The 14,354-nt window shown below is 38.3% G+C and overlaps 1 protein-coding gene across 10 annotated transcripts in view; it reads right to left on the minus strand.

Moving 5' to 3' along the window:
* The window catches only part of LOC131523286 (protein unc-79 homolog), a 62,419-nt gene that overhangs the window by 19,487 nt on the left and 28,578 nt on the right, over window positions 1-14,354 (minus strand). For all 10 annotated transcript variants that reach the window (XM_058749556.1, XM_058749551.1, XM_058749557.1 and 7 more), the window contains exons 23-29: window positions 7,529-7,686; window positions 6,151-6,332; window positions 5,867-6,068; window positions 4,355-4,534; window positions 4,082-4,150; window positions 3,331-3,620; window positions 2,574-2,756 (exon numbers count right to left, since the gene is read on the minus strand). In XM_058749556.1, coding sequence (XP_058605539.1) covers window positions 2,574-2,756; window positions 3,331-3,620; window positions 4,082-4,150; window positions 4,355-4,534; window positions 5,867-6,068; window positions 6,151-6,332; window positions 7,529-7,686 — 1,264 coding nt within the window. The remainder of the gene's footprint in view (window positions 1-2,573; window positions 2,757-3,330; window positions 3,621-4,081; window positions 4,151-4,354; window positions 4,535-5,866; window positions 6,069-6,150; window positions 6,333-7,528; window positions 7,687-14,354) is intronic.

Consider the following 14,354-nt stretch of genomic DNA (forward strand, 5'->3'; position numbering starts at 1 on the left):
ATGGACGGTTGTTTAATGGCATTCCATATATAGATTCCAGGAACTGTGTAGTCAGTGGCATAATTAGGATTGTACAGGTCCCAGTGCAAAAACACTTGATGGGCTCCTGCCATGAAAATCTAACACTGTGATTTTGTTTTCATAGCTTTGACCTGGTCGTGGTCTCAAGACATCTTTTCATTAATACAATCCCTAAATTAATTTCTTAAAATAACAGTGGGCATTCTGTTTATTTATTCTGAAAATTCCCATTCGGTTTACAAAGCTGCATGTGGGATTTTGATAGGTTGAGTTTCTGTTGTTTTCCTTTTTTCTGTTTTTGTTCATTTGTTTCATTAAAGAAAAAGGGAATTTGCTAATGCTTCTATTGCACTTGCACATTTCACATTCCCAATAAATATATCTATTCAAAAAAAGCTACATTTGGGATAAATGAACCCCAAATATTAAGCCCATAACTTTGTGGGACAGAGTTTTGCATGGCCAAGCACTACTCCCATTTCCTACAGAAAATGTGCAGAACAAGTTTCATATATTGTTTGAAATGAGTCATTTTGATTTTGTAACAGCCCATAGTGCTGATACTATGGATTTATTTAGGGTGCAGTTCTACTACAGCCCTCTAGGGGCTCTAACCCGCTCCCCTCCTCTATATTAAGCCCAGGTGTAGTAGTAGCACAGTTGCCAAGTCCGCGTATTATACGCGACTTTGGGCTTCTTTTTTTGTAAAGTCGCAGGGAAAAATCCCTGGTCGCGGGTTGCGGTTTTTTTGGGCTTATTTTAAAAAATATGGTCGCTTGTTAGGGAAATCTAATAAGCAACTTCGTTTTTTTTTATTTATGTTCGCCTGTATTCTCCAATGCATTGATTGACACTCTGTCTGCTCGCAGTTAATAGCCAACAATAATATAAGTGCTGTAGCGTAATAATATAAGTGCAATAATATAAGTGCTGTAGCGTAATTTGCCATATGTTCCGTCCCTCATTGGAGAAAAATCACATTCAAAAAGAAGGCGCGTGACGCTGTGATGTAGACTTAGAGGAGTGGGATGACTTTCTTTTAGCCTAATTTTTACAATGTTTTGTAATGTATTAATTATCACGGGCTGTAATAAAAAACAAGTAGTCATATCCTAATAATGAGTAAATACATTTGGTTCCAATAGCCTGGTATAGCAAGATGTCTTAAAATGTATTTCTTTTTTTTTTTTTTTACATTTAAACCACATTATTAGATTACCTTTTGACTTCACGAATACACATAAATGACAGCTTAATGATTTTTTATCTTTTTTATAATATTTTTAAATATTATTATATAATATTTTCTTTTTTAATATAATATATATTATAATTGAATATATAACTGAATATAATATTCTATATTTTTTCTATAATATTTATTATTCTATTTATTCTATTCTATTATATCTATTTATGTGGCATTTTGTTTTTTTATGTCATTTATTTGATAGTTATGTATACATTATTTTATTTTAAATGGAAGAAAAACCTGTTTTGACCTCAAAATACAGCACTTTCCTTCTGTACATGGCTGTGGGGACGAGCAGTTTTGTGGTGCTTGGAATTCTTTATAATTAATTAAAAACAAATATTGCCACATTGATGCCTCAAGAAGGTGTAATTGTTCAAATAACACATTGTTTCATTTTAAAATATATTGAAAAAAAAAATTGTAACCAAGTGTTTTTCAAGTGTAATATTTCTGTAAAGGCTAGGGACAGAAAAATTGACATTTCCATAGAATGACCCTTATATATATATATTTTATGCTATAAATATGTGGGCATAAATATGTTACAGCTCCCCTTTGAAGCTCTTGTGCTTTTCTCCTTTTCCATCGCTCCAATCCTATTCTGCTCACAGGTGATGGAGATGAGTTTTGATCCCACTTTTGTTGCAGTTTGCTAATTTTTGTAAAATAGCTTCTGTTTTTGCTTTTCAGATAAAAGAGTGGTTTCAGTTTAATATGTTGCAGGCTCATTTATTGGTAATAAATAATTGATAATAAATAATATTGATGATAATAAATCATCAAAAAAAATATTGGGCTTGTTTTGGGCTTGTTTTTGAAGCTGCGGTTGCTTATTTGTCTCGCGAGAGTTGGCAACTGTGAGTAGTAGAGGGAGAGGCATTTTTTGGATTGTTTGGTTAGGAGGAAGTATGGCTTCTCATGCTACCTTCAATGTTTAGAGTCCCAATTGAGAAACATTGGTGTTTTAAGCTCAATCAATGTAAGTGTTTATCTGTTTAGTTTATTTGTGTTATTTTGCTTTTGTTTGGTCATTTAGTCATTGTGTCAACACGATATTCTTTATTTAAGGTACTTTGTATTGAGAAAGGTTGGTGGGCCCCTCTCTCAAAATATTTTGTAGTGGCTCTTAATTTAAAAGAGAAGGGGAGCAGTTAGAATTTCTTAGTATGTTTTAGGCCTATAATAATAATGTACATAACTCTGTAATTCAAGAGTGTTTAGAATGTAAAGACATCCCACAGATATAGAGCTATATACAAAGATATTTCAGCAGCCTGGCCACAGTTACGGTGAATACCTTGTAGAGGATGACGAGCAGGGTCTTGAGCCACATCTGTCTGGTGTGAGGTTTGAGGGCCCAGAGCGAGCAGCGCGGAGGCTCCTGGAAGTTGGGCCTCAGCTGCGGACACGTGCAGTACTTCAGCACCTGCACCACCAGTGGCAGCAGCTGTTTGCCCAGACCTATGTTATAGTCCATCACCTGAAGACACAAAGCAATCTGTCAGGAACACCGTCACGCTCCTCACAAAGGCTGTATCACCCCCTATACCCTTAAATAAGGCACTCACTGAGGGGACAGCCATTTTTAGTGGTGTCCGAAACCTTAGTGTACATTATCGAGTGCACTCATTCAATCCCACAATGCACAGCAATAACGAGTGTACAACCAATGTGCACTCAACGGCTAGAGAATACCCATAATGCACTGTAATGAATTCCCGCATCCCACCAGAAGATGGGGCCCGCAGCTGAATCATCCATCTGCCCATTTTACAAAGTGCTCTTCCACGGTGTACAGCACAATACAGGTATAAATTCATTGCAAACTGATTTTTAAATTGTATCATTAGGGTTTATGCATAATTTCCATGACAGAGTTCAAGATGAATCCTCCTACCGAGCTACCAGTTTCAAATGATTATTAAACAGCAAGCAAACTTTGCAAAAGCAGCAGTCCTTCCGGTGCACTCAGTGTCCGCATTCACTCACTCGTTTTCATTCACTGTATTAGTGACCTAATGTAGGGAATAGTGAACGCACAGAGCTAGACTCACCCGAGCGATTCCTGCGATGAAGGCATTGAAGCAGGTGGAGGAGCGCATTTTCTGAGGGGTGATCATGAAGCATCCCATCTGCTGATCGTATCCCAGCAGGACGTAGAGATGCCGCTTGACCGTGTTGAAGGCTTTGGCACTGCCGATGTCCATCTCTGCGCTGCTTTTGTCTTTGGCCATGAACTTCATGAGCACCATGATGAGCTGATGAACGGTCTGGTGGTCTATGCCCGCGTCCTCCGGCAGCAGATCTTTAATGACGGAGTCGTCCTCTGGAGGAGAGCTCTCACCTGCACGTTTACAAGGTGTGTCGCTTTTAGTCTCCTCTACAGACGCTGTACAATTGTTTGTTAAAGGGGTCCTATTATGCTTTTTCATATTTATGCATTTTATATTTCAGAAGGAGGTGCTTCAATGAAATAGGAACTAAACACAGCGTTCCAGACAGACTGGGAAGAGAGGTGCTGCAATCATGTAAAATATGTAAAAAACTTTGTGAGAGGGCATAATAGGACCCCTTTAAGCAGATGTTTGGGTGACCACACGTGGGTCTGAGTTGGAGTGATGATTCTGAACACAACTAAAGTATTGATGAATGTAATTATATATAGCAAATGACGATTAATATCCAGCACATGCTGAAAGGATGAAGCTAACAGTGTGTCCTAACACCACTATACATTTACAGTATTTTCATCGTGCTAGTAAGTCGTAAGTGACTGTCGACGGTGTGCTGCTGTGTTTGCTTTACCTGACAGGATTTTCTCTAGCATGTTTCCCAGTATCGGTGCCGACTGCTCTTGTCTTATGAGTCTTAGAGCTGAATCCAGAAAAAAGAGAAACAGAAAGTGAAGGACATCTTTGGTGAATTCAGAGACAAAAGTTTGAGCAAAACAATCATTTCACTGTTGAGAACAAGTGTGTGACAGATCCTGGTGGGATGTTGTCATGAATCCAGCTGGACTCGGAGGTGTGAGACACATGATAGAACAAGAGCACAGCTACAGAAGCTCAGGCCACTCACGCAGTTTGTTGCACAGAGTCTCCGGGAGGGAGCAAGTGCGTTTGGACCCGGACGGACCCTTCACGCTGTCCCGTAACGAGCGGACGCTCTTCTGCCGATTGCGGGCGAAGCGAGCGCGTCTGATCTTCCACATGGCCGCGTCGCTCAGGTTGGCCACGTTAGTCCTCACCGCCGTGATCGCTTACAGAGCAAATCAAGACATGATCAGCTTGGTGTATAATCAGGGTTTCTGCAGGTTTTATGAAGGTACATTTAAGACCTTTTCAAGACCAAGTGAAGAAAACGTAAAGAATAAATTGAAGGGAACACAATATGTTTATATGTTCTTTGAATGTAAATGTCCAGGAGAGCACAATGAGTTTTATTAGCATTAACGGTCTGAAAATACATCGTCTAACAGATCTCCATGACTTTACTTTAATAGCTCTGCTCCAAACCACTAGAATATAGAAATAACTGTTTACTGTATCTTCTGATCACACTGCAACAAAGGTGATGTTCTTCCTCAGTATTTCTGTCTTGTTTTCCAGTGCAAATGTCTAAAGATTCTTAAATCAAGATACATTTACTTGAGATGCAAAATGACATAAGAAGTCTTGTTTTATAAGAAATACATCAAAATGAAGTGAACATATGATTGAAAAAAGAACAAATATCTGCCAATGGGCTCAGAAAACTTAATTCAAAGGTAATTCAAGTTTTCATACTTAATACCAAACTGACAGATATTTATTTTTGTTAAAAGCATAAATTTAATTATGTTCGGTTTGTCAGAAAGCAAGACTTCATATGTTCATTTTGCATCTCAAGCAAATGTATCTTGATTTCAGGATATTTAGATATTTGAACTGTACCTTTTTTCAGTTACACTTGGGTGATTTTATTAATTTATGACTTTCTGCACTAAATTAAGACCTTTTCAATGCCTTAATATGTGGAAGGGTGAATTAATCCTTGCAGAAACCCACTTCATACTCTATACACACTCTATACAGCGGTGTCCAAAATTATTAGAACACTAGTGTTTTCAGCAGCTAAAATGGTTTTAAGTCAGTTATTTCTATCTTCTGCTGTAGTGTGTCAGGAGGAAATATCAGTTTACATTTCCAAACATTCATTTAGCCATTAATTGTAATAATCCAGTGAGATTTTAGTGATCTGATCTGATCATCATCAGTCTGTCTGGAGTGACATGAACAAACAGAACCAGATTTGCAGGAGGTTTCTTGAAGCGTCTTGAGACACAGTTCTTCTGGATTTAGTCTCAGTTTGTTCTGTTTCTTCATGTCATTCCAGACAGACTGATGATGATCAGATCACTAAAATCTCACTGGATTATTACAATTAATGGCTAAATGAATGTTTGGAAATGTAAACTGATATTTCCTCCTGACACACTACAGCAGAAGATAGAAATAACTGACTTAAAACCATTTTTACCTGCTGATAATACTAGTGTTCTGATTGTTTTGGCCTCCGCTGTAGATGAACAGTTGACTGACGCACACTCACTTGTAGGAAAAGGGAACTCTTTGTTGCAGTCCAGGTGCAGCTGGGCCTCTAGCGAGAGCGTCTCGAAGCGGTTGACGAAGAACTCCCAGCTCAGAGCGGGGATCTCCTGTCGGAGCGAGTGCAGCAGCAGCAGTTTGCTCAGGATGACGGGCCGGTCTCTGACCACCGTGTCAAACTGGAAGTCCAGGCACAGACACAGGCCCTGGTGGAGAACACACAAAGACACGTTTGTCCATCTGCGCTAGTGAGGTGACGGGGACACAGCATGATCACGTCTCTGTCACCTGCAGCGCGGGCCGCTTGATGGTGTCCAGCAGCAGACGCGCTCTGGTGGCCACGGCAGGGTTCACGTCCTCGATGCTGGCCAAGAAGCAGCAGAAAGCGTGAGCCAGAGAATACTTCAGCACGTGGCTCTTAGTGACCGAGCCGATGTCCAGAAAGCGGCACAGGACGGCTACGCGCTCCACTGAAAGAGACCGACATTACTTCATAGTGTTCTGCCAGTGCTAACAGAAACAATATCATCAAACATCAACAAATCACTGATGGTGCCTGATGACATCGGTTACTGTTATTATCATCGAAATACAGAAAAAGGGTGTGCTATGTTAAAAATAACTCCTAAATGAAAAGCAAGGATCTGCAAGGCATGCAAGTGGTTGGAAATAAAAAGCCTTTAATAAATAAGGGCTAAATCATTAAAAATTATGTTGGCCAATATGTTTTGGCTTTAAACAGCTTTCCTCTGCGTCCACAGAGACTCGTGCGTAATATATAAAAATGAGCACATTCATGGTTGTAAGTATACATGATGAAGGAACCGGATCAATAACTTGGTTAATAGGAGGTGGGAACAGACCGAAAGGCCTTCTCAAATGTGAAAGGTATTGGACCTTTCAGGTATATACCATTTCTATAATTGTCCTGCTTGTGCCTTTCTTTCTTTTTTTAATCATGCTCCTATATTCTATGGCACTCTATTGGCATGTGAATTGATTGTAGTCACTCTCACTTGTTAAAGGCTTTTTATTTTCATCCACTTAAGTGTATTGCAATTTCTTGTTTTTTATTGAATGTTGTGATGAATTGGCCATCATGGCACTAGTGTGCTCTGGACGGATGAGTGTGGTTTTAGTGCATTAATATCTGGTTATTATTGTCTTCTTCCTGGCAGGTGTTCAAGAGTCTGTGTGATCTTCAGGTCTGTGGACGCTGCATCAAATCACGATCCCTGAATATAAGCTCTGGGAGTAATTTGCAGATTTTCTGTCAGATCCAGTAGTTACTACCGACAGAGTTTTGATTGTTGGAGATTTTTACCCACTCATGAGTTGATGTTGATAACAGAGTGATGAATGTGTCTGTCTCTCATAAGCTGAAATTAGTTACAACAGCAACTGATGTAGCAAACAGCACTAACACTGTGAGCAGCAAATGTTGAACCTGTCACACAACAGCCTTTCAATCCTCTTTATGTGCGCAGGTCGTGTTTGTGTTTGTGATGTATGTGAAAGCGCACAGAGGATGTCTGACTCTAGCTCAAGGTCAAAGCTTCTCGCTGTCAATCACCGTAAGTGCTCCAGATAATCCCACAGCGCTAATCATGGCAGCAAAGCATTTTAGCAAATGAGCAGCAAGGTGTGGATGAGAGTGCGGTCAGACCTGCTTCAAAGCGAATCTTCCAGTCCTGACTGTTGAAGCTGCTGTCGACGAGCCTCCAGAAGATATCTGCACCGTGGGACAGAGTGAGCGCATGCAGGATCTGTGGCACGACCAGAGACGCCAGCTGACAGAACTCGGACCTCAGCATGGACCACAGGCTGGACACAAACAACAACCAACCCCCTGAACATGAGACGTGCCATCAGGCCCGTCGCCAAGGGGGGGCATTAGGGGGCAGTGCCCCCCCCAAATAACTCGACGTGCCCACCTGCTTACATGATCACGAGTGAACTTAATATTGAGAACGAAAAACGTTTATTTTACTGATCTAGTCTATGAATATTGCGGGGGAAAAATCATGTATTCAGCAGCATTTAGCTCAAAGAACCACTAATCTCTACAACGGTAAATTATTAGGAAGCTAATAACACAGTGGCGTAGCGGACGGGCACGCAGTGCGGGGCGCGCAAACAGCAGCACATAAGGATTCACACTGTCACCTCACGCACCTGCAGCGCTTCTGTGTAGGGAGAAAAACATAATAAAACAGCATAGGCCTATATAAAAGGAATAAAATAAATAGTTCTGAACAAAATGTATTTCACTTAAATAGTTAACATATTAAAAAACCTTATTAAAAAAAAAAAAAAAACTGCGACATGTCTACACTGAGTTTCGTTTTATTTTTGGGACAGCGCAAGTTCAAGGAAACCGAGAGGACTGAAAGCTCACCTTATTTGTTTTACAAAAGCACAATATTTTGTTTTTATTGTGAGTGTAGGCCTACACAAATAAAAGTGAATCCAAGCAATCATGAACGCCGCTCGTGGGAAAAATTTGTATTCGTGCCGAATTCAGTTTCTCTTTAAATACATTCGTTCTGGCAAGACTTTTATATGTTCTTTATAATGAATGCCAGTAGGCTATAATTTGTGTTTTATTTTATGATTTGTATATATAAATTTATACTATAAATTTATAGCTGCTTAGACTCTATTTTCTGATTTTTATGTTCCTTTGTTCTGAATAACATAACATTTAAATGATTTGTTGACAACTTCTGTTTTTTTTTCTCTCTATGTAATTTTGTCTGATACAAGTCTAGGCTACAGCAGATATTTTTTTTTTTAAATCCATGCAAGCATCAAATGTTTTAAAAATGGCTCGAAACATTGTCATAAATTCGTTGCATCCCATTTTAAAATACAAAAATACTGTTATAAGCCTACAGATAAATAAATAAATAATTGTTTTAGCGTAACATAGTGTAGCATGATGTATAGATTAATCATATAAGATAGTGTCTTAACTTTTTAAAACATAGCCTAAAACCCTTAAATCCCTTAAAAAAATCTTAGCTGCAAATGCGATTGTGAATCAAATTTTATTCAATCAATTTGTTATTATTATTGTGTTGTTGGAAATTTAAAAAAAAAAAAAAAACTTTAATTGTGAGACATGTCCTTAATACATAGACTATTTTCGACACGTTTTGTCCGATCCATTGATATGGTTATTACATAGGCTATTGCAATTTCGAGAGTAGGCTAAATCTTTCATTTGTGGATGTCACTCCGAATAGGCTACTTTGTAGAGTGTACGTGGCATTTGGTTCTCTTAGCAGCATGATAAACAAAACTTATATTCAAATTCATATAATATATGACAGAAAGCTCCCTTTATAGCAATTAAAAAGCTGTCACCCATCTAGTTCATCATCACAATCTCATAGTTAAGTTATAATCAAGGAATCTCTCTCTAGACTGCGCAGTGAATCTCTATTTACATAGTGTTATAAAGATAAGATTTGCGAGCGTGCAGAACTAAACTCTGGCGATTTGAGCGGTGATTCTAACATAGCCTACATAAAAGTCATAATATAACATAGTAACACAAAAGTCGACAGATTATCGACAGACTATCTTTTTAAATATGTTTTAAAATAGAACTTGATCAATTTAAGTAATAATACAGGTTGTTATTGTTTTGGTGAATGTCTGTTTCTGAGATCATAAAAAAGTGTGCACCCCTATGAAAACGAAATGCCCCCTCACCGAAGATTTTCTGGCGACGGCCCTGCGTGCCATTCACACAAACATTCCTGACTCTAATCATGAGATGATTTTCACTGTAAGTCACAGATAGACATGTGCCGGTATTCAGTAATGCGATATATCACGATAATGAATATGCATGATATTGTTATCGTGGGCGCTTCAAAATGCAGAGAATAATTATTTATTACAAATTATTCAGAATCCTTTCCCCATCAACTGGTCACAATGCACATTTTATTTACAATTGATTTAATCTGGACTACAACATGCCCTAGATATTGTTTGACAATGTTTTGATTCGGTATTGTTCGGTCATCACTTTACATTAAGGCTTCATTAGTTGACATTAGTTAATTCATTAGTTAATATAAACTGCCAATGAAAACTCTTCTAAACATTCATAAATGTTAGGAAATTCCAAAATTTAACAACACGTTGTTAAAATCAAAAGTTGAACTGTGTTATTTAATGAGCTAACATGAACTAAGAGTTGTGTTTTTTTAACAAATATTAATAAATTCTGCAGCAAATGTAGCTATTGTGAATGTTAATGCATTAAAGGGATAGTTCACCCAAAAATGAAAATGTGATGTTTATCTGCTTACCTCCAGGGCATCCAAGATGTAGGTGACTTTGTTTCTTCAGTAGAACACAAACAAAGATTTTTAACTCAAACCGTTGCAGTCTGTCAGTCATATAATGCCAGTCAATGGGCACAGAATCTTTGGGAGAAAAAAAAACATGCACAGACAAATCCAAATTAAATCCTGCGGCTCGTGATGATACATTGATGTCCTAAGACAAGAAACGATCGGTTTGTACAAGAAACTGAACATTATTTTATCATTTTTTTACCTCTAATACACCACTATGTCCAACTGCCCTGAGCGCGTGCACAGCATCCGGTGCGTGACGTCTGTATGCGCTCTGGCGTAGTTTATGCAAGTGCCGGAAGCGATGTCTGGGAATATGTGAAAAGTCAACACTCCCGGATGAGTTCGCGCGAGCAAATGTAATCTTTCAAAGTTGGTTTGAACAATGAGGATAAGCGCAAGTAACTTCCGGCGCTTGCGTAAACTACATCAGAGCACATACAGACCGGTGCCGTGCGCGCGCTCAGGGCAGTTGGACATAGTGGTGTATAAAAATTAAAATGATAAAAATACTGTTCAGTTTCTCACACAAACCGATCGTTTCGTGTCTTAGGACATCAATGTATCATCACGAACCGCAGGATTTAATTTGGATTTGTCTGTGCATGTTTTTTTTTCTCCCAAAGATTCTGTGCCCATTGACTTGCATTATATGACTGACAGACTGCAACGGTTTGAGTTAAAAATCTTTGTTTGTGTTCTACTGAAGAAACAAAGTCACCTACATCTTGGATGCCCTGGAGGTAAGCAGATAAACATCACATTTTCATTTTTGGGTGAACTATCCCTTTAACTAAGGTTAACTAATGAGATCTTATTGTCAAGTCACCTTTATTTATATAGCGCTTTTAACAATACAGATTGTGTCAAAGCACTTAACAGTATCAAATTGGAGGATAGAGTGTCAGTAATGTATAATGATAATGTAAGGGACCATTTGAAATATTGTAATTATGTTCCTAGTATACGAAGTATGGAGGAGTTGTGTTATGAAATACTGAAGAATTTAATTTGTGATTTGACAGATTTTATGTATTTTGAATGTTTTTTACGTATGAACGTTTTACGTGTTTACGTATTGAAACCGTAAATCATGAATATTTGTCTTGAAATTGTCCTTCTTGGACACCGTAGTGATCAGGTGGACTAATAGGGTTAATAAGATGGCGGGTGGATGTAAGACGCTGATCGTTTGAGCCTATATTAGTCCATGGGCCAAGCCAGAATTTGGTACCACCTAAGGTGGCAAAATCTCTTCGGTACCAGTTTGTTTGTAGAGTCCATATAAGTACTTTGAAACATGGTAACCATTTCAAATGAGTAGCTTTACTAATCTTTTGGGACAATCATTATTTTAGCCATTATCGTCCTACAGTATCTGCACAGCAGGTTTGTATGAAGTCTATTGTAAGAGGTAGCCATACATCCTATATGTAGATTTTTTCAGGACAGTCAGGACTATCCAGATCTGACATAATTTGACATGATATTTGTTGTATACATTTTATATTAGCCTTCACATTAAATAATAAAATTTTTTGCATCTATTAAATTGTTATATTTGTATATCTATCTCAAAAGATATTGATGTTAGGGGGGATATCTTTTCAGATAAGGATAGACAAGACTGTCTGTAATCTGGTGATATCAGAACCATGATGGTGGGACAATCCATGACCTAGCAATTTGAAAAAATATGTATGAACTGTATATGAAATAGTATATTATGCAACAACAATGACTGGTGCTAGTTTCAAAACCAGATTATGTAATGATAAGCCACTAGCATCATCTGAAAAGGTAAGTCCTGCTGTTTATTTTGATATGTGTTACCCTTGGAGGCCACAAGCACTTTGCAACTTATTCAGCTATGACTCAGCTGTGTGAAAATGAGTAAAGAAATGATTGCAACTTTGTTTAATTTGATGCATTTTCAAATCAAGATTACTCCAACCATCTTTGTTCTATAAGCAAGGTACTAGTGTCACTGTGAAGCAGAAGGTCCACTCTTTCATTTGATACCTGTTTTATGCGATAACAACTTCGTTAATAATTAAAAAAGGATTGAGTGTGTGGAGATGCAGAGATGGAAGTAGTGCAAGATGGCTGAAATTTCATGTGATTTCGAAATTTCACGTTCGATTACTTCACAATACTTTGTTGCACAGACTAACACATGACATAATTGGAAACTGCTAGTCCTGATGCTATTTTTAACACCTCATATTTAAATGTTCCTTGTTCTTGATATACCGGTATTTCTGTTATTTTCAATGTACATCACAGAATAGAGAAGTATGGCAGAACAAAGTGCAAGTGTTACACAGTCAGAGTGTTTAATACACTGTTCGGATGATGACTCTAACATTGTGGCACCTATGAATATACAGGTGCATCTCAATAAATTAGAATGTCGTGGAAAAGTTCATTTATTTCAGTAATTCAACTCAAATTGTGAAACTCGTGCATTAAATAAATTCAGTGCACACAGACTGAAGTAGTTTAAGTCTTTGGTTCTTTTAATTGTGATGATTTTGGCTCACATTTAACAAAATTCAACAAATCTCAACAAATTAGAATACTTCATAAATAAAGTGAATTTGTAGTGGATTGTTGGCCTTCTGGAAAGTATGTTCATTTACTGTATGTGTACTCAATACTTGGTAGGGGCTCCTTTTGCTTTAATTACTGCCTCAGTTCGGCGTGGCATGGAGGAGATCAGTTTGTGGCACTGCTGAGGTGGTATGGAAGCCCAGGTTTCTTTGATAGCGGCCTTCAGCTCATCTGCATTGTTGGGTCTGATGTCTCTCATCTTCCTCTTGACAATACCCCATAGATTCTCTCTGGGGTTCAGGTCAGGCGAGTTTTCTGGCCAGTCAAGCACAGTAACACTATGGTCATTGAACCAGCTTTTGGTACCTTTGGCAGTGTGGGCAGGTGCCAAGTCCTGCTGGAAAATGAAATCAGCATCTCCATGAAGCTTGTCAGCAGAAGGAAGCATGAAGTGCTCTAAAATTTCCTGGTAGATGGCTGCGTTGACTGTGGACTTCAGAAAACACAGTGGACCAACACCAGCAGATGACATGGCAGCCCAAATCATCACTGACTGTGGAAACTTCACACTGGACTTCAAGCAACATGGATTCTGTGCCTCTCCACTCTTCCTTCAGACTCTGGGACCTTGATTTTCAAATGAAATGCAAAATTTACTTTCATCTGAAAAGAGGACTTTGGACCACTGAGCAACAGTCCAGTTCTTTTTCTCCACAGCCCAGTTAAGATGCTTCTGACGTTGTCTCTGGTTCAGAAGTGGCTTGGTAGCCCTTTTCCTGAAGACGTCTGAGCTTGGTGACTCTTGATGCACTGACTCCAGCTTCAGTTCTCTCCTTGTGAAGCTCTCACAAGTGTTTGAATCAGCTTTGCTTGACAGTATTCTCAAGCTTGCAGTCATCCCTGTTGCTTGTGCACCTTTTCCTACACAAATTCTTCCTTCCAGTCAACTTTGCATTTAATATGCTTTGATACAGCACTCTGTAAACAGCCACACCTTTCAGTAATGACCTTCTGTGACTTACCCTCTTTGTGGAGGGTGTCAATGTTCGTCTTCTGGATGATTGCCAAGTCAGCAGTCTTCCCCATTATTGTGGTTTCAAAGAACAAGAGATACCCGGAATTTATACTGTAGCGATGGTCATTTATTGAAACTCAAATGTAAATATTCTAATATTTTGAGATACTGATTTTTGACTTTCATGAACTGTAAGCTCTAATCATCGAAATTAAAACAAAAAAAACTTTGAAATGTTTTACTTTACATGCAATGAATCATATAATAAAATATATGAAAGTTTCACTTTTTGAAATAACTTACAAGAAAAAAATGTACTTTTTCACGACATTCTAATTTATTGAGATGCACCTGTAGATTCATGGAACATACTACTCAGAGCAGCTAAAATAAGAGGCTACAGCCCCATCCTTGATCTTGCTAAAGACCTACCTGAAGGTAGCATACCATCAGTATTGTATCACAGGAAAGTCGTAGCATCTTCACTATGAAGAAACTGCACTCCTACATCTCTAGTGGAGTTTCTTCAGATACTCTAACAGGTTCAT

This window comes from Onychostoma macrolepis, chromosome 17 (genome assembly GCF_012432095.1).
Source record: "Onychostoma macrolepis isolate SWU-2019 chromosome 17, ASM1243209v1, whole genome shotgun sequence".
In the NCBI taxonomy this organism is placed as follows: Eukaryota; Metazoa; Chordata; class Actinopteri; order Cypriniformes; family Cyprinidae; genus Onychostoma; species Onychostoma macrolepis.